Source organism: Elephas maximus, chromosome 10 (assembly GCF_024166365.1).
Source record: "Elephas maximus indicus isolate mEleMax1 chromosome 10, mEleMax1 primary haplotype, whole genome shotgun sequence".
NCBI lineage: Eukaryota > Metazoa > Chordata > Mammalia > Proboscidea > Elephantidae > Elephas > Elephas maximus.
Genome location: NC_064828.1, coordinates 23,477,040 through 23,503,792, shown reverse-complemented (window position 1 = coordinate 23,503,792; position 26,753 = coordinate 23,477,040). Strand labels below are relative to the sequence as shown.

At 42.4% G+C, this 26,753-nt stretch overlaps 1 protein-coding gene across 1 annotated transcript in view; it reads right to left on the bottom strand.

The window, feature by feature from the left end:
• Positions 1–26,753, bottom strand: part of RYR3 (ryanodine receptor 3) — a 626,301-nt gene that overhangs the window by 1,381 nt on the left and 598,167 nt on the right. The window contains 17 exon segments of the mRNA XM_049899608.1: positions 177–228; positions 2,293–2,393; positions 2,826–2,890; positions 3,975–4,131; positions 6,587–6,721; positions 8,325–8,471; positions 8,805–8,865; positions 9,438–9,565; positions 10,007–10,049; positions 10,450–10,580; positions 13,530–13,730; positions 16,357–16,528; positions 17,488–17,546; positions 19,731–21,058; positions 21,721–21,802; positions 23,549–23,653; positions 26,472–26,600. Coding sequence (XP_049755565.1) covers positions 177–228; positions 2,293–2,393; positions 2,826–2,890; positions 3,975–4,131; positions 6,587–6,721; positions 8,325–8,471; positions 8,805–8,865; positions 9,438–9,565; positions 10,007–10,049; positions 10,450–10,580; positions 13,530–13,730; positions 16,357–16,528; positions 17,488–17,546; positions 19,731–21,058; positions 21,721–21,802; positions 23,549–23,653; positions 26,472–26,600 — 3,096 coding nt within the window.

Genomic DNA, 26,753 nt, shown 5'->3' with positions numbered 1-26,753 from the left:
GAAATAAGGCAGAAAGCAGTGGGAAAATGCATATCTAAGCCCTTATATGAACGAACACCTGAAGAATTACAAGGGAAAGAGCCTGTTAGGGAATGAGCTGCTGTGCTGTATCTTGAGGAGACCAGGGAAGATCTAACACAGGGGCATGTATGATAGTACTTAAAAACATTTCTCACCTGACCGGTGTGTTCTGTTTCATCTTTGTTAATCAAATACATCAAAAAGAACCTGGAACAAGGATAAAAGACAGTATTAGATACTCTGGTTAGGAAATCTGACTTCATTTACTCAATCAAGTAAACTGGAGAGAAGGGGTTAAAAAAATGTTTAGCATCTTCTGTCTGCTGTATCTTTCAGAATCAAGGGAATGTGGCATAATAAACACTAATCACAACGTTAGCCTTTTTGTGAGGATAATTCCTTTTGTACCATCCCTAATCCTTGAGCTAAGATCACGTGAGGAAGAATTTTGTCTACATTTTATTGTTTAGAAAATCCTACTTTAAACAAAATGATATTCAGACTCTTATCATACAATTTTTTAGTAGGCTAATTTATCATCTTATGAGAACATAGAATTGACATTACTTGTGCATCTCAAGTGTATTTGTCATGAGAGAAGGTGGAAAGTATTTAATCTCCTTAAGATGCTCTGTTACTCCAGAAGGATAGTTTTGTTTTTATTATAGACAACTGGGAAACGCCAGCATACTTTGACCTGCTCTAACTGTGTGATAGTGTCTGAGGTTGGAGTCTTCTGTTTGTGACACACAGGCATCCCCAGGGGCTGGGCTGATCTCTCAGCTCACATGATATGATCTCAGAGGCAGCTTCCCCAGTCTTGTGTGCTTCAGGAGAAGGCTGGTGGTAAGGGAGGGAGAGAAGAAGTAACACTCGCCTGAAGGTGGAGAAAACCTGAGCCCCAGGTTCTGAGCACTCTCAGGTCTTCTTATGTTTTATAGCTTCAGGTCCTGGCCCCCCAGTAGAAGCTCTATGTTTATTTTTTTCTTCCTGTTTCTTTCCAAGATTAAGAAAGAAGGTCTGGCCGGTCTGTCAAGTTTGATAGTGTAGGCCATTACTCCTTTCTCCATATGTTTATTGAACTGACAAAGCACTGTTTTAGGTGGGAGGTTCAAACACAAATAAGATGGGCTTTCTCCCCTTAAGCTCACTGCTAATAGAGGACACAGACTGAAAGAAGTAATGCAGAATGTGATAAGTGCTATGGGAAGACATTGAAGGGGGTCCCAACCCAGACACTCATTTTATCTAGCTGAACATATGGACCTGTGCTTACTTCCCATAGACAGACATCCCAGTCACCTCCATTAAGATGTGAACTCTCTTCATGAGATTTAAGAATGATAAATACTCATGCTGTAAGGAAGAGTATGCTAAGCTTATTTTTTAAAAACTTGTGTTTCTGTCTTAAAGAAGATTAGGATTTTCAAAACAAAATGTAGAGCTAGAAAGGAAGGGCTAAACCAGGCAGCAGAATCCAGCATTTTTTTTTTCCTTAAAAGATCCTGATTATGGAATAAGCTATGGAATATTCTCTGTAAATTCCATCAGTTAGAAGTTGCATAAGAAGCCCATGGCACTTAATAGGCTCCCAAGAGCTCATTCGTGAATAAATGGTTTACCTTAGAAAGAGGGAGAGGTTCATTTATCGGATGCCAGGCATTGCTGTAGGTGCTGAGATACAGCAGTGTCAGAACACACACACCCAAAGCTCCCCACTCTCATGGAGCTCATTTATGTGTTACTAGGAGGGGGCGGGGCCAGACATGGTGAGGCCTGGAAACTGACCACTGAACTCAGGACCATGCAGGTCACTGGTGACCTTGCCGGGAGGAAAGCCTGTCTGGAGTGGAGAGGGAAGCTGGAGACACGGAGCATGGACAGTTTTCAAGTTTTGCTGAAAGGGAGAGAGAAACTGAGTGGTAGCTAGAAGCAATGGTGGGGTCACAGACTCTTTTCTTTCCTGAGATGAAAAATAATAGCATATTTGTATGGTGAAGTGAAAAATCCAGTAGAGAAAGAAAGTGCTGCAGTTACATGTCCTTGAGAAGGTGGGAAGAGGGCTGGGATTTGATTCACAGGTGGAAGGGCCTTTGCTCAGAGCAAGCACAATCCATAACAAACATCTGTCCAGACAGGGGTGTTGGGAACTTGTGGAAGTTCTGATTGCCACTACTTTTTCAGAGAAATGGGCAGAATTGGCATCAGCAGAAACGATATAACATAATTGCTTAAACTATTAACCAAGACACAATTAACCGGAATACTCACAAGTAGTTGGCTAGGTTGTGCTCTTGTAATGTATGTGTTTCAAAACCATGAGGGGTAGTGTCAAAGTAATCGTTGCCAATCCCACAGATGAAGCATTTAGTCTATGGAAAAGAAAGGGGGTAAAGGCATTAGTAGATGTGGTTGTACAGGCAGGTGGGAAAAGGGTCAAGGTCTCTCTGATTGAGTTGAGAAACATGGAAAAATATTTCTCTCTCTAATGCTTTTACCTCTTAGTCATTCACTCCATACTGTCACACCTAGCTCCTGGCTAACCGAGGATCCCCCTCCCTCCCACACGTGAAACAGTGGCGGTGGCTGCAGGGTGGTGGGGTGCAGAGCACGGGGTTGGAGTGGAAGATATGCGCAGAGCTGGAAGATGGGCACGGAGAAGTGGACAGGCATGGACAACAAACTTTGTTTGCAGTTTTGCCTGCGGATGACCCTAAGTAACAGCAGAAAGTTTTTTTTTATTTTAAATTGCCATGGGGGTATAAAAATGGAGCTGGAATTATTAGCAGTCAGAGGGTCATTACCTCCATATCTTCTCGCACTTGTTCCTGCTGGTCTCTTAGCTCTCCAAAGGCATCAATAATAAGACCTAGGATTTTAATGACGACAGACAAAGCACCTTACATAATCTGTTGAGTGGTCAGGGTAGACGGAATGGCAGGGGCCACCTGGTTTTTGTAAAAACCTGAATCATCAGGCTGAACAATTAAAACTAAATTAGGAAAAATACTTGGTGTTTCTAAAATGTTGCATTCTGGCTACCCCTTTATCATTTCTCCTCTAATTCCACTTTCTGCAATACATTCTCTGCTGTTACCTACTCACTCCTTGGAACTTTCTTCTCTTGCCACCACTCCCGTTCTCTCCTGCTTCATGTAGCCATCAGTTTTCCTTCTTCCTTATGGGCTCCTCCTCCTAGCCCCTTAGACATTGATACGTATAAGGGGTTCTTCCTCCTCTGTTTCTCTTTCTGAGAAATCTCTTCTACACCCACATCTTTCACCACCACATTGATGAATCCTAGTTCTGTAATTTTATTAATTTTTAGATTTCTTTGTATTGGTTTTATATGTATTATTGCTATTCCACCCCATTCCTGACTTGTCTCCTAGGAGACCCATGAAACCACTTATTAGATTGCAACACCTGGATGTCTTACAGGTGTCGCAGCTCGGCATGACTCCAGCCAAATTCACCATCATCCTTTTTCCTCCGATTCCTGATGCGCTATTGGCTAAAATATCAGTACTCCCTCCCCCGACCCATGGAGAAAACAATGTCACACCCTCCTAGCTCGTTTCTATGCACCTTTCCCACCTCAAATACTGGGAGGACAATGATGAGGATAGAAATTGCAAGGCTGGACATAAGATTAGCTACGGAGAGAGATCTAGGAGGCAGAACGGTAACAAAGTAGGGATTGGAAGGAGAGGGGAAGTCCTCTATAAGGATTCTCAAGTTTGTCCTATCAGTGCCAGGTGTATCTTGGGCACTTTGCATATATAGCCAAGGCCTTGTATTATAGTAGATTCTTAATAAATGTTTGCTGAATTAACAAGTAAATGAATTCACACACTGCTTTATAGACATATTAAGTCCTAGATACAGGAAGGTAGAAAGAGCTAGATTTAAGTATCAACCCTGTTCATATATAAAGCAATTGGCAACCATACCTTGAATGATGGCCAGCAAGATGACAATGACAAAGAAGAAGAAGGTAATGTCAAAGACTATGCGGTACATTTCATAAGGGTCACCAGCAGGGTCTTCAATTTCATCGCCAATGCCACCCCCTGCTCTCACTCCCACGTACATGTGGAAAAGGTAACACTAGAGAAGGAAAATAATGGTGATTCAGGTAAAGGCAGCGGAGGTTTGTTTGTAGCAAGCTGGTTGATCATCCATATGATTAGATCAAAGTGTGACAAGTTGAAAACCACCATGGTATAGAGATAAACTACACAGCAGAAGGTTACTTTTCAAAGATACCGTTTTTGTGTTGCTAACTGCAATCTACTATACTCTCTGGTCAGTTTGATGTCTATAGAGATGGAAAGACTGTTGTTATATTTAGGCTTTAAAAGATAGATTTCTTGGTCTCGGGGGACATCTAGCTCAATTGGCATAACATAGTTTATAAAGAAAATGTTCTACATCTGACTGTGGTAAATAGTGTCTGGGGTCTTAAAAGCTTTTGAGCGGCCATCTAAGATACTCCACTGGTCTCACCCCATCTGGAGCAAGGGAGAATGAAGAAAATCAAAGACACAAAGGAAAGATTAGTCCAAAGGACTAATGGACCATAACTACCACAGCCTCCACCAGACTGAGTCCAGCACAATTAGATGATGCCCGGCTACCACCACTGACTGCTCTGACAGGGATCACAATAGAGGATCCCAGACAGAGCCAGAGTTAAAACGTAGAACAAAACTAAAACTCGCAAAAAAAGACCAGACTTACTGGTCTGACAGACTGGAGAAATCCCAAGAGTATGCCCCCTGGGCACCCTTTTAACTCAGTACTGAAGTCACTCCTGAGGTTCAGCCCCCTTCAGCCAAAGCTTAGACAGGCCCCATTAAACAATAATATATGAGACTAAATGGGCACACCAGTCCCAGGGGCAAGGATGAGAAGGCAGGAGGGGACAGAAACGTGGACGAATGGAAATGGGGAACCCAAGGTCGAGAAGGGGAGAGTGTTGACTTATTCTGTGGAGTTGGCAGCCAGTGTCACAAAACAATATATGTATTGTTTGATGAGAAACTAGCGTGCTTTGTAAACCTTCATCTAAAAAGCACAATAAAAAAGATATTTTGCCCATGGAAAAAAGTTTTGAACAGTATATTTGATATATACAAAAGAATTTATATTAAGGTGTATGTAAATTGGAAACCCTGGTGGCATAGTGGTTAAGTGCTATGGCTGCTAACCAAGAGTTCAGCAGTTTGAATCTGCCAGGTGCTCCTTGGAAACTCTATGGAGTAGTTCTACTCTGTCCTCTAGGATCGCTATGAATTGGAATTGACTCGATGGCAGTGGGTTTGGTTTTTGGTTTTAAGTATGTAAGTTAAAAGACCTTTAAATCCTGATGAGTATGGCTAATGCCAGGCACTAGTTTTCTTTTATTTAATTTTAAGAGCTTGGGCTTCAGAGGCAGGACGGCAGACTCCAGGAAAATGTCCACTCTACTCCTCCTGGCATCCCGGGGTGGTGCAAGTGGTTAAACGCTTGACTACTAGCCCGAAGATTGGTGGTTTGAACCCAACCAGAGGCGCCTTGGAAGACAGGCTAGGCAATCTCCTGAAAGGTCACAGCCTTGAAAACCTTATGGAGCAGTTCTGCTCAATACACGTGTGGACGCCACGAGTCAGAATCGACTTAACGGCAACTAACAACTTCTACATTCCCTACACACCTGGTAGGGCAAAGATTCTCTCTCTTCCCATGCTGTATGTTTGGCCCAATATAGGCATCTGGGTACTTGCTCACAGAGCAGACTGCCCCCTCCCACCCTTTTGCCACAGAGCAGGGTGCTCACTGTCTCCCTGCCTGACTGAATATGTTAGGGCAGCAAAGGGCAGCCTGAAGACGGGTACTGGTCATACTGGTGCTCTAGTGACTGTATGCTGCTGTCCCTTGAGGATGCTTGCCCCAAGAAGGCATAAGAAAAGTTTTTGGCCAAGAAATGTTACCCATTTTATAGAGAAATGAACACAGGCTGGGGCAGTGTCCATTGTCAACTGCCCCGTCACACAAGTTCTTTTCCTGAAATCTGGTTGCTATAAACATCTGGAGATGCTACCACAGCTACGTGGGCTCACCCTGAGCAGTGCCTTTCTTCGGAGCCACCAACCTGACCCTGCTGTTCTTCAGCCTCAGCCTATGGTGCATGTTCCTAAAGAACCCCTGATGGCTTGCTGAGATAAATCAACCACCAGATTCAAGGGACTTGGCTCCAAGTCCTCAAAGACAAAGAATCAAAGCTTGACCTCCATGAAATTTAGATACAGGTCCATTCACAAAGGTGCCTCATCTCCCAGACAGATTTAAATGAATGATAACCCCAGCCTGTGGCGTGTTTTCCTTTCCAACTAAGACAAGTGGTAATGAAACACTTCCATCACTTCTATATTGCCAGGATACAATTCCTTTTTTGACAAGACATTTGTATTCTACTTTATATTCTACTATATAACTCCCCAGCTCTCACTTAGCTCTCTCAACCACCCAGACCCCTTATTCCCAATGAGGCAGTGCCCAGGTGGGCCCACAGTGGGCTTACCGTCATCATGTCATCACACTTCATATCGGGCTCGTCGTCATCTTCACTTTTGTTGTAGAACTTGCGGAAGAAGTTGAAAGCCACCACGGTATAGAGATAAACCACCACAGCCAGGAGACCCACAGTCAGAACCAACTGCGAACACGAGGAGAGAGAGAAGGAGAAGAGGTGGGCTTCTCTCTACCTTGAAAGGTGCATTTGAGACTGAAGGAAACAGGAAAGATGACGGGGGTGGCAAAGAAGGCTACCATGTTGTGGGTAGAGAAGGAATGATGAGACATAAGGAGAAACAGGCCTACTGGAGGAAAAGAGTGATGATGGGGCATTGGATTGAGTATATGTAATCACCAAAGGTATTTAAGGGTTGAACAGTGATGGTGCTTTGAGAAGGGTTACCTTGTTTTTTTTGTTTATTAACAGAGACAGCAGGTACCTGAGGTATCGCAATGCAGCTTCTACTCTAAAGCTGATTCTAAATAAACTAAAGGTTCTTCTGGACTTTGGGTGTCCTTAAGTTATTTTATAAATAACCCTGGCCTGGACAATTGTCACAGCTTTGAAGTTATTGTAAGAATTATGATGGTGAGCAAAGTGACATTTTTTATAATAAAAAAATCTGCCTTGGACCTTTGCAGGGATCATAGGGAATGTTTGTTTCCAGGCTTTTAGTGGGTAAGTGGTCAGCATCATAAATGAGTACACAGGACCTGCTTGTCTGGCCTGTACCATGGACCAGGCAGTGAGCTGGGGAGATTAAGACCAACAAGGTAGAATCTTTGCCCTCAAGGTGCTACACAGAAGGGGCTGGGCATGAAATAAGTACCAGCATAGAGGTATTCGGTGATCTCTTGAGGGATTATCAAACCTTGGACAGCTGACCACACAGAAAACAGTTGGTTTAGAAAAACAGAAAGAACCTGAGGTTTGCACCAAGGAAGAAACAAGCTAGAATCTAAGCTCTGCCCCTTAGCCACTGCCTCACTGAGCTTCAGTTTCCTTATCTGTAAAGTAAACATAACATCTACCTTACAAGGTAGTTTGAGCCTATCATGGTACCTGGCACATGGGACAAGCCTGGCACATTTGAACTTCTTTCTTTTTTTCTCCCTCTCCCATACAAAGTCTTAGAGATGTGAGGAAGTAAGTCTCATTCATGTAATTGAGGAATGAAATGCTAAGGAGTTTGAATTTGTGAACAAGGAGGAGCCATTAGGAGGTTTTAATCAAGGAAGTGACCCTGCTGGTGTAGAACATAGGCTGGATATTGATGAGATTGGAGATAGCAATAGCTATGGTGTAGGTCTCAATCAATGGTTCTTAATTAGAGGCACATATCAGAATTACCTGGGGAGTTTTCTAACTGCATTTGCCTACTGTTAACCCCCAGCAAGTATATCAGAATCCATAGAGGAAGGGGTAGACCTAAAAAAGTTCTCCAGGGTGATTCTGGTATGTCTATCACCCCCCTCATCAACTACCTACCTGGCCCCCATCCCTTCTCCATCTTCCCTGGTTGAAAACCACTAATCTAAATGTTAAGGGTTTCTGAATCAAGGCCTTCTGCCTTGCAGGTGATTGTATTTTTAAAGGGCTACAATTTTTCAAAAACAAAATTAATCCAAGAAATGTGTATTACACACAGTGACACATTCCTTCTTGTCACACACTAGCACACTGCTTGGTTTTTTCCTATTCATGTCTAGGTCCACCCTGTTCCACAACACTATAAGCTCAATACCTGTTTGCCATTGTGAGTTACAGATGACAGAATGGTCCGCAGTGTCTTGAAACCCATTGCGATATCCAGCAGATGAGCAGCAAAGAAGAAGTTGTTGTAGTGGCCCAGGAATGACATGGTTGTATACCAGGCAAGGTAGAGAAAGGACTGTGGAAACAGAAGGAATTTAGCAGCTTTTCTGGTATTTGTGCCATATGATGCACCTGTGAAACCATTTGTTCTCATCTTGGGGGACAGACAGAATAGAGGGTATTTAGGTACTGAACCCTACTTGGGAGCCTGAGAATTGTCAAGTAAGTGAAAGCCTGTCTGCCTTTCACTATTGCAAGAGAGAAGTGTTGTGCCAGCACCTTTATCTCAGTCTTAGAAAAGCAATCCCTGAATCTTTCTGGGAATCCTCCAGAGCTTCTTTGTTTGCAGCATCTCAGAGCATACCTGAACCTGGGGTACAGGATCTTGTTTTTCATATGCGATACTTACATTGTCAGTAAAAACAACGCCCAGCTTCCAAATATGGTACTTCATGTCGACAGAACTTAGCCTAAAGAAAACAAATAATATCAAAACTTACAAATATCAAGAGTTAGTTAAGGGTTTAATAAGGGGAAAAATTAAGTCCCCCACCCCCACCCCCCCCCAGCCCACACTGGTTTAATAATCTAAATACGACTCTGAGCTTATCAGGTTATACGTATTTCCCCATGAGAGAGAATGGTTGAATCACACATTTTGAAATTTTAATTAGTTTTTCTTTTTTAGCTGTATTGGGCATAAGAACTGATAGGTCTTTAAAAAATTAAAGGTAGTGTTTTCCCAAAATGTTAGAATCTAGAAGGAATACCTAAGCCAGACCAGAGCCTATAACAACAAAGGCCACGGTTGCTGTATTTTCTTCTATCATTCGAAGAAGGGCTGGGAAAACAAAGGTTCTATTTGAGCCAGAATTTTTAACCCCTAAGCTCTGGCAGTGGGTTTGGTTTTGGGTTAAACTCTGTACCATGACACCAGAGAAGCTTCCTCGGTTTTTGCCTCTTCTACTGGGCTAAAGTCAAGGGCGTTTTTATCCAAACCCAGGAGTTCAGCATGGGTTTGGTTTTGGGTTAAACTCTGTACCATGACACCAGAGAAGCTTCCTCGGTTTTTGCCTCTTCTACTGGGCTAAAGTCAAGGGCGTTTTTATCCAAACCCAGGAGTTCAGCAATGCGTTCTGCTCCATAGAGATCTCCATACTTGTTGATCACCTACAGCAGAGAGGATGACAGTGTGAGTTTGGGGCCAGCGTTTTTGGGGCTTTACTCAACTCTTGGCTCTTCTAAGGAGTTTAAGACATGATGCAAAATGCAACAGGAAAAAAGAAAAAAAAAAAAAACCCAGGGAAAACAGAAGTGATAAAGACGATTATGTGAAAACCGCTTGTCAAGCTGGTATTTTATCTTTTCGGTGGGGAGAGAGTGCCCAGACTGCAGAAAATGACAATGATCGTATGAAACTGTTTAAGACAAATGAGTCTAGGAACGAAGCCAGAAACCTACACACGTTCATATACAACCCCTTCTGTGACTCACTATTCTGGAGATACCATCAACAAAAGTAACATCACACTTATTTATGTTTGTATATGGATAACTTAAAAAAAGCCTGTTAAAATGGTCATGGGACTCACCCACACTGACAAGGCATACCTTTCTTTTTACAAACTTGTCCCAATAGTTACTAGGAAAAGATCTGAAAAAGAAAATGGAAAAGGGAGATTCTTAACATCAAGGCAAACAAACTCTCCAGTTTGGGTGTCTGAAGAAGCTGATCAGCTTGATCTCCGAATCCCAGGGCCAGTTAAGCCCTCAGCTGACTCTGTATGACTCAAATATGAAAAACTAGTTTAAACACCCTCTGTCTTAATCAAATATGCTCAGCACTTCCTGATAATATCCTCCCTCCGATTAAATCCTTATGGATGCATACCAGTGTTTGAGGGGCAACAGACTACTTTATTGAAAAGGCAAGACAGAAAACAAGTTCCAGAAACCAAAGGAAGGTTTATGTTAATCAGTTCCCAAGGGTGGCAAGGAAAGAGTCATTCTGTTACAGTATTCTTTTCCTTTGGGGGATGGGGAGGGACACTTACGGTGTGTTGATTACCAAGCGATCCCATTGACCCTTAATGTCATCTTCCGATGGCTGTTCAGTGATATACAGGCCATCAAACTCCAGCTTCCTAGCAATTTCTTTTTCTCTTTTGAATACCACCAAAGGGACCTAGAAATGGGAAGACTTGGTCACTTAGGGAAGGCTTTCTGATTAAAGCCTCCTCTCCCAGGTATTTAACAAATTAACCTTCAACTTTTTTTTCAGGGCAGGAGTCTCAGTGTACTGGGGCTTTGGGGGCCTAGTTACGGGACCAAAGCCAAATAAATCTCTTCTCGATTCTTTGGCTAATACACCTCCATCTCCAAAAGCTGATCTGATTTGGGCCACTCTTTAAAGTTTGGGATAAGCTGATATTACAGCTGGTATTAATAAAACTGGACTCCTTGCCCATTCTACTAAGAAGAATTTAGATGAATCCCAGGGCCAAATGAGTTAGGCCTCCTAAGACTCCTAGGCTGGAAACAAACAACACCTAGAAAGGACAGTAAACTATCCTAAAATAGATTGTTCAGTCATAGGAATATGATGAAATGTTCTAACCTCCTTCAATGGCTAGATTCATATTAATTTCATGGCTGTAGGGGTTTGGTTAATGCAACATGGTTTGATAGAATGACAGGAGTCACTGGACTCTGTACATAACCTTTGGTATTGGAGTTTTCTTCTGGAGATTCTTTCCTAGATGAGCTCCTGCCAGGTAGCAGAACACTTCTTTGTGCCCTGCTATCACCCCCCATGCTCTTAGGATTGTAGCTTTAACTTTGTGACTTTGATTTTCGACTAGATATGGTCACAAGGCTACTAAGACCTACCACGAAAGAGGTGCCCAGAAAGGGCTGGGAAAATGATCTACCCACCCCAGCCATCAGTAAACACACTTCAAACATGGGACAGAGTGGGTGAGGGTGGAGGATAGTGCTGAAATCGCAGGAAATGAGAAGTTAGAAAAGCCAGAGCTCCTCTTGCCAGAAAAGCTGAGTTTGGACACAGCCAGGGCTTCTCATTCAGCTGGGAAGCCACTGGTTGCTTGGTGATCCCAGTGAGACCTTGATTCCCAAGCTGTTTCTTCCAATAACTCTTTCTGAAAGTTCATGATATCCATATGCCCCACACTGCTCCTTTATTTCCAAAACAAAAAGGCAAAATTTAGATAAAGATTTGTAAAGAGTTACCTCTTGCCCTTTTTTCCTCTTTAAGACACCACCAAGGAAATAAAAGACTAATGACAGGAAAGTGGCAAATACTCCTATAGGCATTGCATGCTGTGAAGAATCAATGATTGGTGTTGGCTAATGGATGGTGTGGGAGGGGAAGCAAAGGTGAAGCTACTCTGGCTAATGTCCACTGTACTTAGAAATGACTCTGAGTGATAACAGTATCGAGTTGTGGAATAGTACTGATAACTGGGACCTGCAGCATTCTCCTTCAATCTTCTAGGAGTTTGTATGCCCTCTAAGTAGAGCTTCCACATTTTTATTCCCTAAGGTGGTGTTTCTCTTTTATTTTCTTTAGGTCGTCATCATATCTGCACACATCCAACAAGCTGAGTGCTAGGATCGTGAGCTAAGCAGTAACAGATAAACACTCTAACATTTCCTATGTCCAACGTTCTGAGCATTTGTATACATATTAATTCATTTAATCCTCCCAGAAATCTTAACAGGGTTTGTGCTAGTATTATAATACTTTTACGGATGATGAAACCAGGGAGATGTGAGGTTAAGTGACGAAGCTGTGGGTCTAACCCAGGTAGCTTGCTCTAGAATCTTTGCCTTAATCATTATGATGGAGTGCTCAGTATAGTCTAGGGCACATGGTCTCTGAGGCAGGGTAGCAGGACTTTTTCTACATGACACTGTAGGTAATCACTGGAAGTGAAGTCCACAAAGATAGGAACCTATTTCCTGGATTCTTCCCAGGAAGAAAATGGCGTGGTGGACAGTGTGTAGCCAAGGATACTTCTTAGGAGAAGTAAGAAAAAATGTCCTGAGCAAAAAGGAATGAGAAAAAAATACAGTGTAGTGGAAAGAGAACTGTACTTACAACATCAAGAATTGAATGACTGAACACTGACATGACGTAGTAGTCTCCAAAGATGGCCTCCTGATATTCATGCCTTTTTGTAACCTCCCCTCACCCAGTAGGCAATAAGGAATCTGGTCTGGCCCCGTGACTTGATGTAGCCAACAGAATGCAGTGGAAATGACACTGTGGCAGTTCTGGACCTAAGCCTTAGGCTGGCAGGTTCCATTTTGGTGCTTTTTTTGAAATCCTGAGCTGCCATGTAAGAAGTGTAGCTAACCGGCTAAAGAGGCCATGTAGAGAAGCTACATGGAAAGGAAGATGTCCTGAGTCCACATGGAGAGAGACGTCCAGCTACCTCAGCTAAGCCCAGCCTTCCAGTTGTCCCTCTGCCAAGGTGCCAGGCACAGGAATGTGCCATCTTGGACATCCAAGCCCAGCTGAGCTCCCAGATGACTGCAGACTCAGTCGCCTTCACATGGAGAAGAACTGCCCAAATGTGCCAAGTCAACCCAAAGATAAAATAGTTGTTGTTTTAAGCCAATGAGTTTTGGGGTGGTTATGTGGCAACAGATAATCAAAGGAGTAACTCACCAATAAGTTCTCCCCTAATATCTCAAATAGTTTCAACTTAATTTTTGAAAGGAGAAAAATATTTTTATAAAAATTCCAACATAAATTCAAAGATCAGAAGAAGCTCTCATTGCTAGCTACACACGTGACTTAGCCTGATTATGGTAATCTTATGAAATTCCACAAGAGGTTCCTGAAATGTGACTCCTAGATTACTGCTTCTGAAAACTGAATGTGCACACAGGTTACCTGGGAATCATGCAAAATTGTAGATTCTGATTTAGAAGATCTGGGTGGGGCCCGAGATTCTACATTTCTAACCAGCTCCCAGATAATACAATGCTGGTGGTGCTCTATGAATCTTCTCTATTGGTAAGGTCTTAGAGAACAAAGGGCTGCTGATCAAATACGGTGCTTTCTTCTCAAGAAATCAGAGCAGACTCAGAGTGGCAAGCAACTCACCTTCAGGCAATAGTAGCCCACCACACAGACCAAGGAGATGATAGTATGGATGATGGCCAGGGCCCGCAACGTTGGTGCCATATACCCAGTGCTCTCTTGCAGGACAAAGAACACCATGGCTTCTTCCTCTTCCTCATCATTGAAGGAATTCCACAGGTTTGCAACATCTTCTGTCTCTTCTTCTAAAGGTTCTTCGGTGACCTGGCCCAAGACATATACTCATTTATAAATATCCAAACAAGCCTGCAGCCCCTGGGATCTCCCCACGTATTTAATATTTCTAACACATGCTGTGCAAATAGTAGTGACTCAACATTGCTGAATAAATGAGGTTTTTCGGTAACTTACTAGTAGAATCCCCCAGTATCTCTAATAATTGCAAACAATTAAAAAAAAAAAAAAAAAGACCCAAAAACCTATCTACTGAAAAGAAAGCAAAAAGTTAAAATTTGGAAAGTTTTACAACATATGCCATAATCCCTGTGCCCCAGGGAGTGATTTCTGAGATGGCTGGAAGCTAAGACACATACACACAAGACCAATATTTCCCATTTTTTCTGAGATGCCACTTGCACTATAGCTTCAACTCCCATTCTTACATAGATGACTCCAAAATCTACACCTTCATGGCTTTTACCCTGCAGCTCCAACTGCCTGCTGGCCAGCTGCACCTGGATAGCTGTCCTGTAGTCACCTCGCCTCAATATGTTTAAAACCAAACCAACCTTACCACACCCTTCCATAGACGTCAGTATTTTTCCTATTTTAAAAAAAGAAAAAAAACAGTTGCCGTTGAGTTGATTCAGACTCATGGCGACCCTATAGGACAGAGTAGAACTGCAGAAAACCGTTAGTTTGTTAACTGCAAGGTTGATGTGGACAAGACAATGTTTTCTAAAAATCAGGTTGGTGGTTTTAGACAGCAAAGGAAAGAGGAAAAAGATAGAAAGGCTAGTTAAAGACTATGTCAGGAATCCAAGGCCTCCCACTCATTAACTCACTCACTAATATTTATTAGCTACCTACAGTATATAACACTGAGTTACCAACATTCAAAATCTTCATTTATCTTGATTAGTAATCCAGTAACCAACTCCTGTTAATTCTTCTTTCAGAACGGTTCTAACATATGTGTCAACTACAATGGTTTTCAGTTACCTTATTCCTCAAGGTCAGGACTGTATTTATTATTCATTTTGAAATACCTCACAGCTCCTGATATAGGGCCTAGACCTAGCAGATCATCAACACATATCTGAAGAATTAAGAAATGACTAGAACAAGCCTAAACCATCGAAATAACCCCCTAACTAGCTTCTCCTGCCAGAAGTCTCTCCATTCCTCTCATTGCTAAAGATCATATCCTTTGCAGAAGCCAGTATCTTAGAAATTTCCTTAGACATTAGAATTTTTGCTAAAATTAAGAGCATAACTTCTGTTACAGCTTTATGTATTTAGCAAATAACCCCTGAATGAAGTATCACCTTGTAAAAGAGCAGGATGAAGTTGATAGCGAAGGCTACAAACAGAGCAAGGAACCTCAGGTTGTAGAAATTCCTGGCCAGGTAATGCTGCAAAGAAAAGGACAGGCAGAAGTAGAAGAGCTTTTTAAAGAAGAGAAATCTCCCCTCTCACACAGAATCTCTCTCCTGGTTGGAAATTTACACAAAGCTAGCCCTATTCTTCTTGCAGGAACCGGAAATGCTGATTTAAAAAAAAAAAAATGCTTAGAATGTTGCTCAGCGAATCCTACTCTGGCTTATCCCTCAAGGAACCCAAATGTCTCAACATGCCACCAGCAGAGAGGACTCAAACACAACTATGAAGTTGCTCTTTTGTTTGTGTTTCTTAAGTGATCACTCCATGCAGGATGTAGTCTCTTTGGAAATTGTGAGTGATCTAGGCTCACCCGATGACCCCTGCAGCTCCTACTCTGCACACAACCAAATTGTGCCCTCGAGTCCTTGTCCCTTTGTAAGTCACAGCCCCAGAGCCTCTCTGCCTCCCCCTACTGGCAGGATGGGGCGGGGGTACCATTCCCATTCTCACTGCCAATGTTGTCAATCAACGCTTAAAGAGTGGAATGGTAGCTTTTGGGTGAAGGTTCCCAACGTCTCTGTGGAGGGGGCGCTCACTAATGGTGGCCAGGAAAGGTGTTGCCCGGCCATCAGCAACTAAACCTCGGTGGGCAATTATCAAAGAAAATTACAAGTTGTATACTGAGGTTTGATTGCATGAGGAATCATAAGGCTTTCGGGGACTAGTGTGGAAACCTAACATAAGAAAATTCTTTCTGCATCACAAGTGATCAAATTCTGAGCTTTTGGACCAGGATCAGCTAATGCCCCATAACCAAAAACCAAACCCAGTGCCGTCGAGTTGATTCCGACTCATAGTGACCCTATAGGACAGAGTAGAACTGCCCGATAGAGTTTCCAAAGAATGCCTGGTGGATTCGAACTGCCGACACTTTGGTTAGCAGACCAGTAGCACTTAACTACTACACCACCAGGGTTTAATGCCCCATATGACACACACAAAGGATGAGCTAGAAAGAGGTGTTCCTGCTCTCTTAGAGGGAAAACAGGTCAGAGAGGGCATCCCGCTGTTGGGCCAGAGGAGCTGGAGAACTGACACTTTTTCCACGTTACCTTTTCTTTTCCCCCCCAACATAAGGAAATAGTAGATAAACGGTAAGAGGAAAGAAACAGGAATGAGAAAGAGGAGGAAGCATAGCGACCAATGGTGAAATAAAAGAAATGGCCACCTCTCTGAGGTCCACCTGGCATCTGCAGGGCAGGAATGGGGCCAGGACTGGAGCACTTACCAATAACTTGGTCTGATAGATTTCCAGCCTTTTAAAGAAGTTGGCCATGAAGGCTTCAGGCTTCTCAACTTTCTGGCCACGCCGTCGCTTCTTCTTTTTTGTCACTTCTGCCCAAAGGTACTCTGCTTGTTCCTCTTCTTTGGCTCTCTCCTCCTTCTCCCCATCTTCCATGCTGCAGGGACGAGAAACCCACTCAGGAGGCGAGGAAACAGGTGGGTCTGGCCAAAAAGGGAGACCAAATTAAAGTGAAAGCTGGGTTGACAGGGTGGGAGATGTAATTATTCCCTGAGTGTGGGAACCTTAGGTGTTTATCACCCTACAGTGCCTGGCAGACAAATTTGGATTTAAGGAGTGGTGGCCATTTTGATGAATCAAGGTCATTGATGTACATGTGTTATACACAAGTTTGTACTCTTCTTCTGAACTCAGGCCTACCAATTTTTTTTCCCTTCAGAATAGTTGTATTTTATTTTCTAAACCTTCATGGGAATTAGCAATACTACCTGCTCTTCTAGGCTTATAGCACCCATGTTGTTGTTGTGTGCTACTGAATCAATTTCAACTCATACAACCCTATATGACAGAGTAGAACTTCCCCATAGGGGTTCCTAGGCTGTAATCTTTACAGGAACAAATCACTAGGTCTTTTTTCTCACAGAGCAGTTGGTGGTTTTGAACCGCTGACCTTTTGGTTAGCAGTTGAGTGCTTAACCGTTGTGGCACCAGGGCAGCACTCAGAGGTACTCTAAATGAGATATTGCATAAAAGACCTTTAGAATAGGGCCTGGCATGTAACAGGTGTTCAGTAAATATTAGATATCATCATCGTTAACATTATATGAACTTGCTAAGTGTGGGTGTTTGATAATTTGGCCAGATGGTGAAACTCTGACCTACTACTGGAATTATAAAGTTAACAAGGTTAATAGATGCTATGGTCCTCACAGCCAAGCAATGTGTTTATTATATAGTTGGGGTTAAAAAGAAATATGTTCAAGCCCAGGGCTTGAACAATATCTATTTCTTGTATTAACAGAAATCAGCCACAGCAATGAAACAGTAGATCTATCAAGTAGATACTATCAAGAACTAACACAGCAATTAGAATACTAGATGTGATCAAGAACTTACTCTGCCTTCTCAGAGTCTACTTTTCCTTCTGCTTCACGTACTACTTTCCTTTCTGCTGCCTAGACAAAAATAACAATCAGTCAAGATGTCTGCAAAGAAGTGAGTTCATGACGATGCCCCATATCATTGGCTGTTTTCTTTTCCTTGGTCACAAGTCCCAGTGGCTTTCTCTTTTGGTGCTTTTGTTCCTCTCAGGAACATAGAACATTAGTGTCCAGTTTTTATATCAAGCTACTATGGAGACATGTCAACACAAAGACTTCAAACTTGAAAACTCAGATGCCTTGGAAAACCTGTGCTAGGACATTGTTAGAGCCCCATGGCCATGGTCCTACTGCTCCATGGGGTCAGGGAGAGATAGAACACAGATCGCACCAAGTCCAATTCAGAACCTCCTTCCATCTGACAGGCTTCCTGCCTTGTCTTCAGTCTTCCTACCACCACTCTAACTCCTCTGGCTGATGACCACAGCACTTAGAATAAAATACAATCTCCTTGCCAAGCCACACAAGATCTGGTCCCAGACTTTCTCCCCATCCTCATCTTGAAACACTTGACTTATTTCCCAAACCCAAACACCTAGACCTCTTCTCCTTTTCTGGAATATTCCAAATCCTTCCCTGCATCAAGGCCTTTGCACTAGCCATATTCTCTGCCTGGAGTATGACTGCCCTGGCTTTTCACATGCCTGCCATCTTATTAGCCTTCAGCACTCAACTCAGATGACACCTCCTCAAAAGCCTCCTTGATGATCCTATTTGTAGTAGGGCCCACATCCACTCTGTAACACATTACTTCATTCATTTATTTTAGCATGCATCTTAAATGGTAACAATCCTATTTATTTGTTGTCTTCTCTGCTAGAAGTTAAACTCCATGAAAGCAAAAATGTTGTCTCCCTTGTTTATCAATTTATCCCTCATATTCCAGAATATAACCTGGCATACAGCAGTTCCTGAACGAGTCCCTACTATGTGTTATACTTTGTTCCGGGCCCTGGGGCTACATCAGAGAGCAAAACAGAATAAATAACATCGTAAGAATCCCTGTGCATTTGATGCTTCCTTCCCTGATTCTCCAGCCCAGGTGAGAGCTCCCTCCTGTACATTCCCACAGTATTTGACATTTCTCCTTCATAACATTCTGCACACTTGTGATGACGTGTCTGATGTCTACCTTCCCCAATAAACCGTAGGGACAATGCATTTCTCATTCACCACTATTCCCAGAGCCTAAAATGGTGACATGTACAAATTAACTATTCAATAAATATCAACGGAATGAATGAATAAAGGAAAAAAAAAATTAGTTTTTTTTTTTTCGGGGGGGGGGGCTATAATCTCCTCCTCACAGTTCCTTCATACTTTTTGGTACCAGCATGATACTGTTGAGCTGGATGCCCTAAGAGAGGGTCATACCCAGAACCTTCTGTGACCAAGGGGCTCTGAAGAACTCCTATCTAAGTCACTTTAGCTGGCTGAATCTAAGTACAAATTGGATAGTGGGTACATCACAAGGATAAAAATGCCCCAAACATGATAATACTCTCTGGGAAGCTGTGCTATATCAAATGATATCATCTGGACCTTAAAGACACTACATAAATATTGTCTCCCAAGAAAGGTCTCCTTTTGTGTTATACTTGGTTTCCTATGCTTTCCATTCACTAAACAAACCTGTGCACCATGATAGCTAACCTTGTAATAAAGGTATGGAAGAAAGATGAGAGCCACAGACCATCATGTTTGAACTCTACAGTGTAAACTGGAAGACCACTTAGACCCTGAGACAACCATCTAAGTCTTGATCTCTCCAGACATGACACAGCTACAATGATAAGATCAGGGTAATCAAAGCAGAGCCAGTGTCTAATACAATGCAGGGCTTCAAAATGTTTCATTCCAGTTGGAACCCCTGCTGAGAATTTGCATTTCTAACAAGTTCCCAGCCAATGCTAATGCGGCTGGTTAGAGACCAATTCTGAGACCCACTAGTAGTGCAGTGGTTCTCAAAATTTATTATACATAAGAATCATGTGGAGATCTTGTTAAACTATAGATTCTGATTCAGTATATCTGGGTGGAAAGGAAAATTCTCAGCAGGGGTTCCAGCTGAAATGAAACAGCTTGAAGTCCTGGTACAATGTTGGCTTCTGGCCAGTTGGTATCCATACTGATTGCAAGACACAGCGGCAAGTCTTTTTCTGGGGATAAAGGAAGATGACAGAAACACAGTATGCTTACCTGTGCTTTCCTTTTCTTCTGTACAGTACTCTCTAACGTAGGGGGTCCATCCTTGCCAATAATCTCAGAGAGGTCACCCAAACCCCCGTCAGGCCCATGTTTTAAGCTGCCTTCTTTCTTTGGATGGAGTCCAAAGAGATCTGACATAATGTCCGCATCTCCCTTCTCACCCTTTATGAAGTGTACTAGTTCAGTAGTGATACCCGGCTCAATCACTTCTGCCCTCTCAGCCTCTATAACATCATCATGAATTCCAAACTGAGTTGGGTCAGGCATGTCACCCAGGATCTTGGTGACTCTGATGTTCTTCGCCCCTTCTACCAGGCCGCCTCCAAACACTGTATTCCAGAGGATCTGAAAGACTCCTCCTAAGATAGTGAAGAACAACTGGAATAGCCCTACAAACAACATCCAGAAAAAGGAGAAAAACACCTTCACCAGCTCCTTCGCAGTCATCTTTTTCACCTTCCGATACTGCTTCTTGAGATTTTTCAGGGTTGCCCTCTTCAGAAAATTGGCGATGTTTCTCTTCACTGAGGCACACGCCATGGCAAATGCAGAGGCCGTCTCAAAAGACGTATCTTCTTCCTCGTCACCCTCCATTTCTAATGTATACAAAGAATCTTCTTCTTCTTCCACCTCTTCTGGCCTGTCAGCTGAATCAGATTCAGAGATCTGAGATGCTAACTGCATTTCGAAGATTGTATCCTCACAGAAGTTCACGAACAACTCCATCTTTTCTTGCTCCCCACCTTCATTGACAACATCAAAGATGAACTGTCGCTTAGATTCCTTCACTTGGGGCTTCTCCCATTGAGTTCGACTGGATTCGCTGATTTCAAAATAAACACGTTCAATCTTCTTGGCCCCACCCATGATCTCAATGCGTCCTAGGTATGGCTCGAAGTAATTCAGCACACTTTCTGCTGGGTCCAACAGACACTTCAGACGAGAATCATTTGGCATGTGTTCGGAAAGATTTGTCAGTAACACTGCCACATTAAACCCTATGTCCTTGGCTGGCTCATGAAACCGGTCTACAAAATCAATGTAATTAAACATGTCATTCTCATCAGCTTCTGCACATGAAAGGAGAAAGTCAATCTCTGACTGTGTGTACTGTTTTTGCCCTTCCATGGCCTTCTGGAATTCTTTTTTGGAGATAATCCCTTTACCATCTGGGTCATATTCTTTGAAGGTTTCTGAGCTGGTTAAGTCTTTAAGTTTCAAGAACATGTCAAAGAATTTCAAGATCATTTCGACATTGGTAGATGACTCTACCAGTGTGTCAACCATCTGCTTGCCAATAGTTCCATTTACCACATTCCCTGTGAGGCAGGTTCAAAAGAGACATACACATATATAAATAAACCCAAGACATCATGTAATGGAATAGGTAGCTATTTTTTTTAGAAGACTTATGTGCCAAATTAGTCAGCTTTTTTCTGACCACAAAGATTTGGAAATGGGTAGGAGGGAGCAGCAAGCCATAAAGACTACACTACTAGGAGCCAAACGGGAAAGAAATGAAGGGAATAAGGAGCTGGCCACACCACTGCCTTTTATCTGGCAAGGGGCCTGGGAAGTAGTTTCATTATCAGATTATTGAGGACACATAGGGATAAACAGTGCCCCTCTTATCCCCTTAGACCTAGGAGGGTGCCCAACTAGATGGCTGGCATACACACTGGCAGCCAGATGTATTGAAAAGCAATGGGGAGAGGGAGGGGATAGGGAAGAGCAAAGCTTGGAGGTTTTCCCCAGTTCATTCTGGCTTTCCTATTGATATAAAATGAGTTGGTTTCAGGCTTTGTCCATCAGACCATGTGCCCCTCACTCATTTTTTTTGTTCGTTTCTGAAAATTTGGCTTTCTAACCAATGTGGTATGGTATCAACGGCCTGCCAGGAGGATAATCTAGACGATTAGTAAGGTTAGTGCTCAGACCAATCACAGTTGTGTGAATGCCTAGTTATACCAAACAGCCCAACCTTCCAGGAGGGACAGAAGCATCACCACCATGTCCTGAAGGAGATCCAAGAGTTCCTTCAGCAGCTCGATCTGACTGGAATCCTAGAACAGAAACAGGAGATACCCCTGAGCTATCTGATCCCTCAGCAAAGTACAGGGTAGTGAGCAAGAAGGGTCTGCTCTGGAAAGGTTAGGTGAGGTCTGCATCCATCTCAGGAATGAGCTCCCTTCTCATCATGAATGAGGATGGCTTAGCCACTATTTGTAGCAGTGGGAGACTCACTATAGCAGGACTTATCCAATAGACTCACCCAGTAGAGCTCCTTTACATTTTTCTTTTTACTAGTACAATCTAGCAGATATACCAATTGTCGAAATTACTGAGTAATCCAATCCACCAAAGGGCCTTTAGATATCTCTAGAAGTTTATGTTATTTTTTTCTATACTAGAGAATTACCAATGAGCTTTATGGGAATGCTACTGCAATCTGACGATGATATCAAGGTTATATTTACCACATGGGTTCTCCTTTCTTTCTGGATTAATTTAGGTTTCTCCTGATTTTAGCTGGTGGTGATCTGGGTGCCACTGGTCCCTTAAAATGTTACAGAATCCAGGCTATTTCTCTGGATGGTTTTGATACTAGTCTGTTTGGTTTTAATTTCAGCAACGTGGGCAGGGCATTACCAAGTTAGCTCTGTGCTTTACATCCTGTGTCCTAGAAGGAAGATAGTCCTTGGAAGACCTGAGGTTGGCAATCCGAGGGTGAGGTTGGCAATCCGAGGCTAAGGTTGAAAAATGCATTCTGGGCCACATGTCTTTTACAGACATGCTCTCAAAAAGACATAAATCTTTGCTTAGATCTTCCAATTTCAGAGGGATTTCCCCCCACCTCTGACTTTTGCCATTGCTATATAAAAAATACAGAATATTAGCACTGGAAGAGAACCCGGAGATCATTTATTCTAACTCTTGATATTTTATAGATGATGAAACAAAAAACCAGAAAGAAGAAATGACTTTCCAAGTCACTAGTGAGGAGGTGACAGGGCCAGGGCTCTGGTCTCCTGCGCCTCTACACCACACTGCCCTGGCTGAGACAGGAGTGCACATCTTACCGCCAAATTAGCAGCCCTCCCAAGAACTCTCTCCTCCCATAAGGCCAGAGTCAAAAGGGGAAAAATGAAAGGGTTAAACAGCACATTCCAGAAGACAGGGGACAGATGTGACAGCCTTGAAAATTTTAGATACACATTATTTAAATTAATGCTGCAAATGTTACTCTAATCAGCCTGAAACCCATCCTGAAATTCTCCCTCATGTGTTACCATGGAGAGAGGTGATCGGCAACTACATGGGCTACGTTAATTTGTTCCTCATAAGTGCTCTGAGTGATTCTGGTTCATCTTGCCAGAGAGATGGGGAGTGAGAAGGAGAGGCAGAGACAGGGGGAAGCAGAGGTGACAGAGGAGGGACGTGTGGATTACAGAGACATGCAGACATCTGACGGGTCAGAAGGGAGTGGGATATAGTGTTTATAAATGACACACAGTGACATTAAAAATGATTAGCATTGTAAAAAGCCAGTGTTGAGGCAAGTATGTAAAGGGCAGGTTGGTGGACACAAGGAAAGAAGCTGCATCCATGCAAAAGCCTGTCTGGGACCCCCCTGGAGCCATTCATTCCTCATCTCCCATTTTGGCCCTTAGTTTAAAAAATGAAACCTGATCTGTATGGCTATTCTAGCCATGTGACCCAGCAGCCACATTCACAACAGGAATACCAAGTGGTGGGGATTGACTTAGCATTTCACACCAATGACACGTGCAGGGAACAGGCCACAGTACCTGAGAGAGTTTCATCTGCATGTTAGCAAATACATGGAGGAAGCCGACCACTGCGTCCCATAGCCTACTGTGAGCCAGGCTCTGCTGGTTCCCAATGCAAGGGCCCTACGGAGAGGAGGACAGCCATGTTTCACTCACTCAGCATGGGTTTCTGCGAAGCCTGCCCAAGTAACGGCATTGACTCCTGTGTATGTGCCCAGACCACACTTCCCATAAGTCACGTATTTTTTTAGCTCAGTTTTTCCCTAGGATATTACTCCCCCACCCCCACCCCCCCATCAAAGGCTCATATGTCCAGGAAGAACCACTAGGGATTTCACAGTCCGGTGATTCTAAAAATTTCTTTTAACCTCAGAATGCTTTCTTTACATGGAATCTTACATGGAAGAATGATATTAAAAGAGTGAAATGCTCTGGTTGAAACAGTTGATGGGCACTCCTGACCACCCTCGCCTACACCCTCAGCCTAAGAGGAGTTTTGAGAAACTCAAGGATTCCATGGGACACAATTTGAAAACCATGTCTAATTCACCTGTTGTGTCAAGGCAAAACTACATATAAAATGCTATGACCAGATGGCTATCTAGTTAATTTAAAAAATCTGTGCAATAATCCTAGTGTTCAGCTGCCTCTAAGATTTCCTTATCATTAACCCTAAATTTCAGGTATAATAGCAACTCTTACTGTCTTTTCTGAAAGCCAAACAGAGAGGGATGACTTAATTACCTGTTTCCATTTTCCATGTTAATACCCCTTCCTATTTTTGAAGATCATTATTGAACCAACATCTATTATCCTCAACTCTTCCATTTAGTGTATTTTTCTCTACCATTTAATCAAGGAGCCCTGATGGCATATGAATTAAGCACTCGGCTGCTAACTGAAAGGTTGGCGGTTCAAACCCACCCAGCATCTCCTTGGGAGAAAGACCTGGTAATCTGCTCCCATAAAGATTACAGCTTGGAGAACCCTATAGGGCAGTTCTATTCTGTCACATGGGGTCGCTATAAGTTGAAATCAACTTGACAGCACCCAACAACAAACCTTTCATCAATCTCTACATTGCTCTTGAATAAGAAAGTTCTAAATGGAATACTGATACTAGCTGACGTTCTAGAGAGGGCCTGGCGGAATTCCCAGGGAAGAGGTGAGTGGGAGAAATAGTACCTGCATCTCCAAATCACAAAAGCTTGTTTAAAAATCATTGTTCGAGTACATTTGGTGTATGGTCTCTAAAAGCCACTAGATTCTTTTGGAACAAAATCAGTCGTTGAAAGGAACCCACATTCACCACTTTTGAATTAAGTGTTCCATGGGAAATTCTGAAGATCAGGATGAGTTCTGCATATCAGATGCTCGTCAAACACATTCAATGATCTCCTTAGGTATTCCACATTCTGTGAAACCTCAGGTCAGTCACCTGTTCCTAGATTTTTCCCTCTGCCATGTCTTTATAATGCTCAACTGACAGGGATCAATCTCTCCATTTAAGTCCTTCTCAAATTGATACTTAGCTTTATGTTTATATTAATGAGCAAACATGATCTGAATGTGCCAGCTGACTCATCTTACAGATCTTTAATTAGATGAGAACGTAATACCTTTCATTGACCAAATTTCAAGTCAATGACGTCACCTGTAAAAAGAACCACTAAAAAGTGCCGGACTCTTGGAATACAGGATGTTCTTTGAGAAAGAAAGGAAGACATACAGAAAAGGGGATGAAATATTCCCCACTCATTTCCTTGCTTTCCTCTTCTGTTTCAGTAAAATCGACATAATTGCGGGAATTATTCCTCATGAAGCCTTGCATAATCCTACCTGTGCAACTGTTCCAAATGACTGACCCAGAATGTATTTCCTCCCCTGTATCCAGCCACTTCGCACATTCTCACAGAACTCTGAGCCCCTCAGCTTATAAGGGCCTTCCCTCCCTCTGAACTCACATACCGTTTATGAGCACATATATGGCTGGCTCTTAAGCAGAGTATATATGACTATCTTGCATTAGGTAAGATCATCTGGTATCACATAATTTTCACATGTATATCTATTTTCTCAATTGTACTGTAAGCTCCTTGAGAGCCTACTTCTTTCCATGAACCACAGTGCAGAGCATATGGAAAATGATTTGTCGAATTAATGAAGACATAAATGAAAAAGTCTTCTTCATGAGTTTTCTGATTATGGTAATTAGGGGATGAAGTATTACTTTTGCTTAAAAAAGCATTCTAGTAGATCACAGAGGGCTGTGATGTGGCTACTGATTTTTACTAAATAGCAAATTCTACTTGAGTACATCATTTATTCCTTTTCACAGTCGCTAGACTGTGGTAGACAATGAAGTTACCAGATCTAGAAATTCAGCCTGAAATTCACTTGTAGATGTGACTGTCACTGTACATAATTTACGTCCTTCCAAAATTATTTTCCAGTAGTTAACTTCTGACAAATTAGTAGAATCTCATGAATCCTTTTTTTAATCTTAAGACTCAGCATCATTTATTCCTTCATTCTATCAAAATTAGTTCTCCATTCTACATTTACTGAACTATGATGCATAGCAGAGTGCTAGTTATATAAAATAACTGGAATAAATAGGGAAGTTCCTGTCCTCAAAAAATTTTCAGTCTAGGATGGACAGCAAAATATAACTGGGTAAAGGTAAATTGTGAATAAGTCACAGTGGGGGCCACAAACTATGGTTTCTGATATAAATATGGGTACTGCTGTTCTTATTCATAGATAAGAAAGAAATACTGTCAGCATCAGGGCTAGATGCATAGTCCAATCTGTGCATCCAAATGTTCTGTATGGAATACATAATATAGGAATATTAAAAATGTTCTCTGTGGTAATTGTTTTACGAACGCCTTTGTTTTTAAGCACCCCTTTTTCTGCAGCTGCACTCTGCAGCACATACCTGGATGTATTCTGTGAGGGAATTGAAAATCTGCTTGGTGACTGCCAGAGCTTTGGAAAAGTTGTGCTGTCCAGATTCATCAATGATGTCCTTCCCTGAATAATACCAGTAGAAATCACTGATTGATTCCTAAGAACAAACAAGTAAAGTTTAGTATTTCTTCGACTTCAGTTAGCGAAGCTAAAACTCAAGAGTGTTCAGAAAGACTACAAGAGAATCCTAAATCTCTGTAACCTGTTGCTATGGCAGGAGCCAGGGATTCTGTGAAGAAGTACAGAGCTT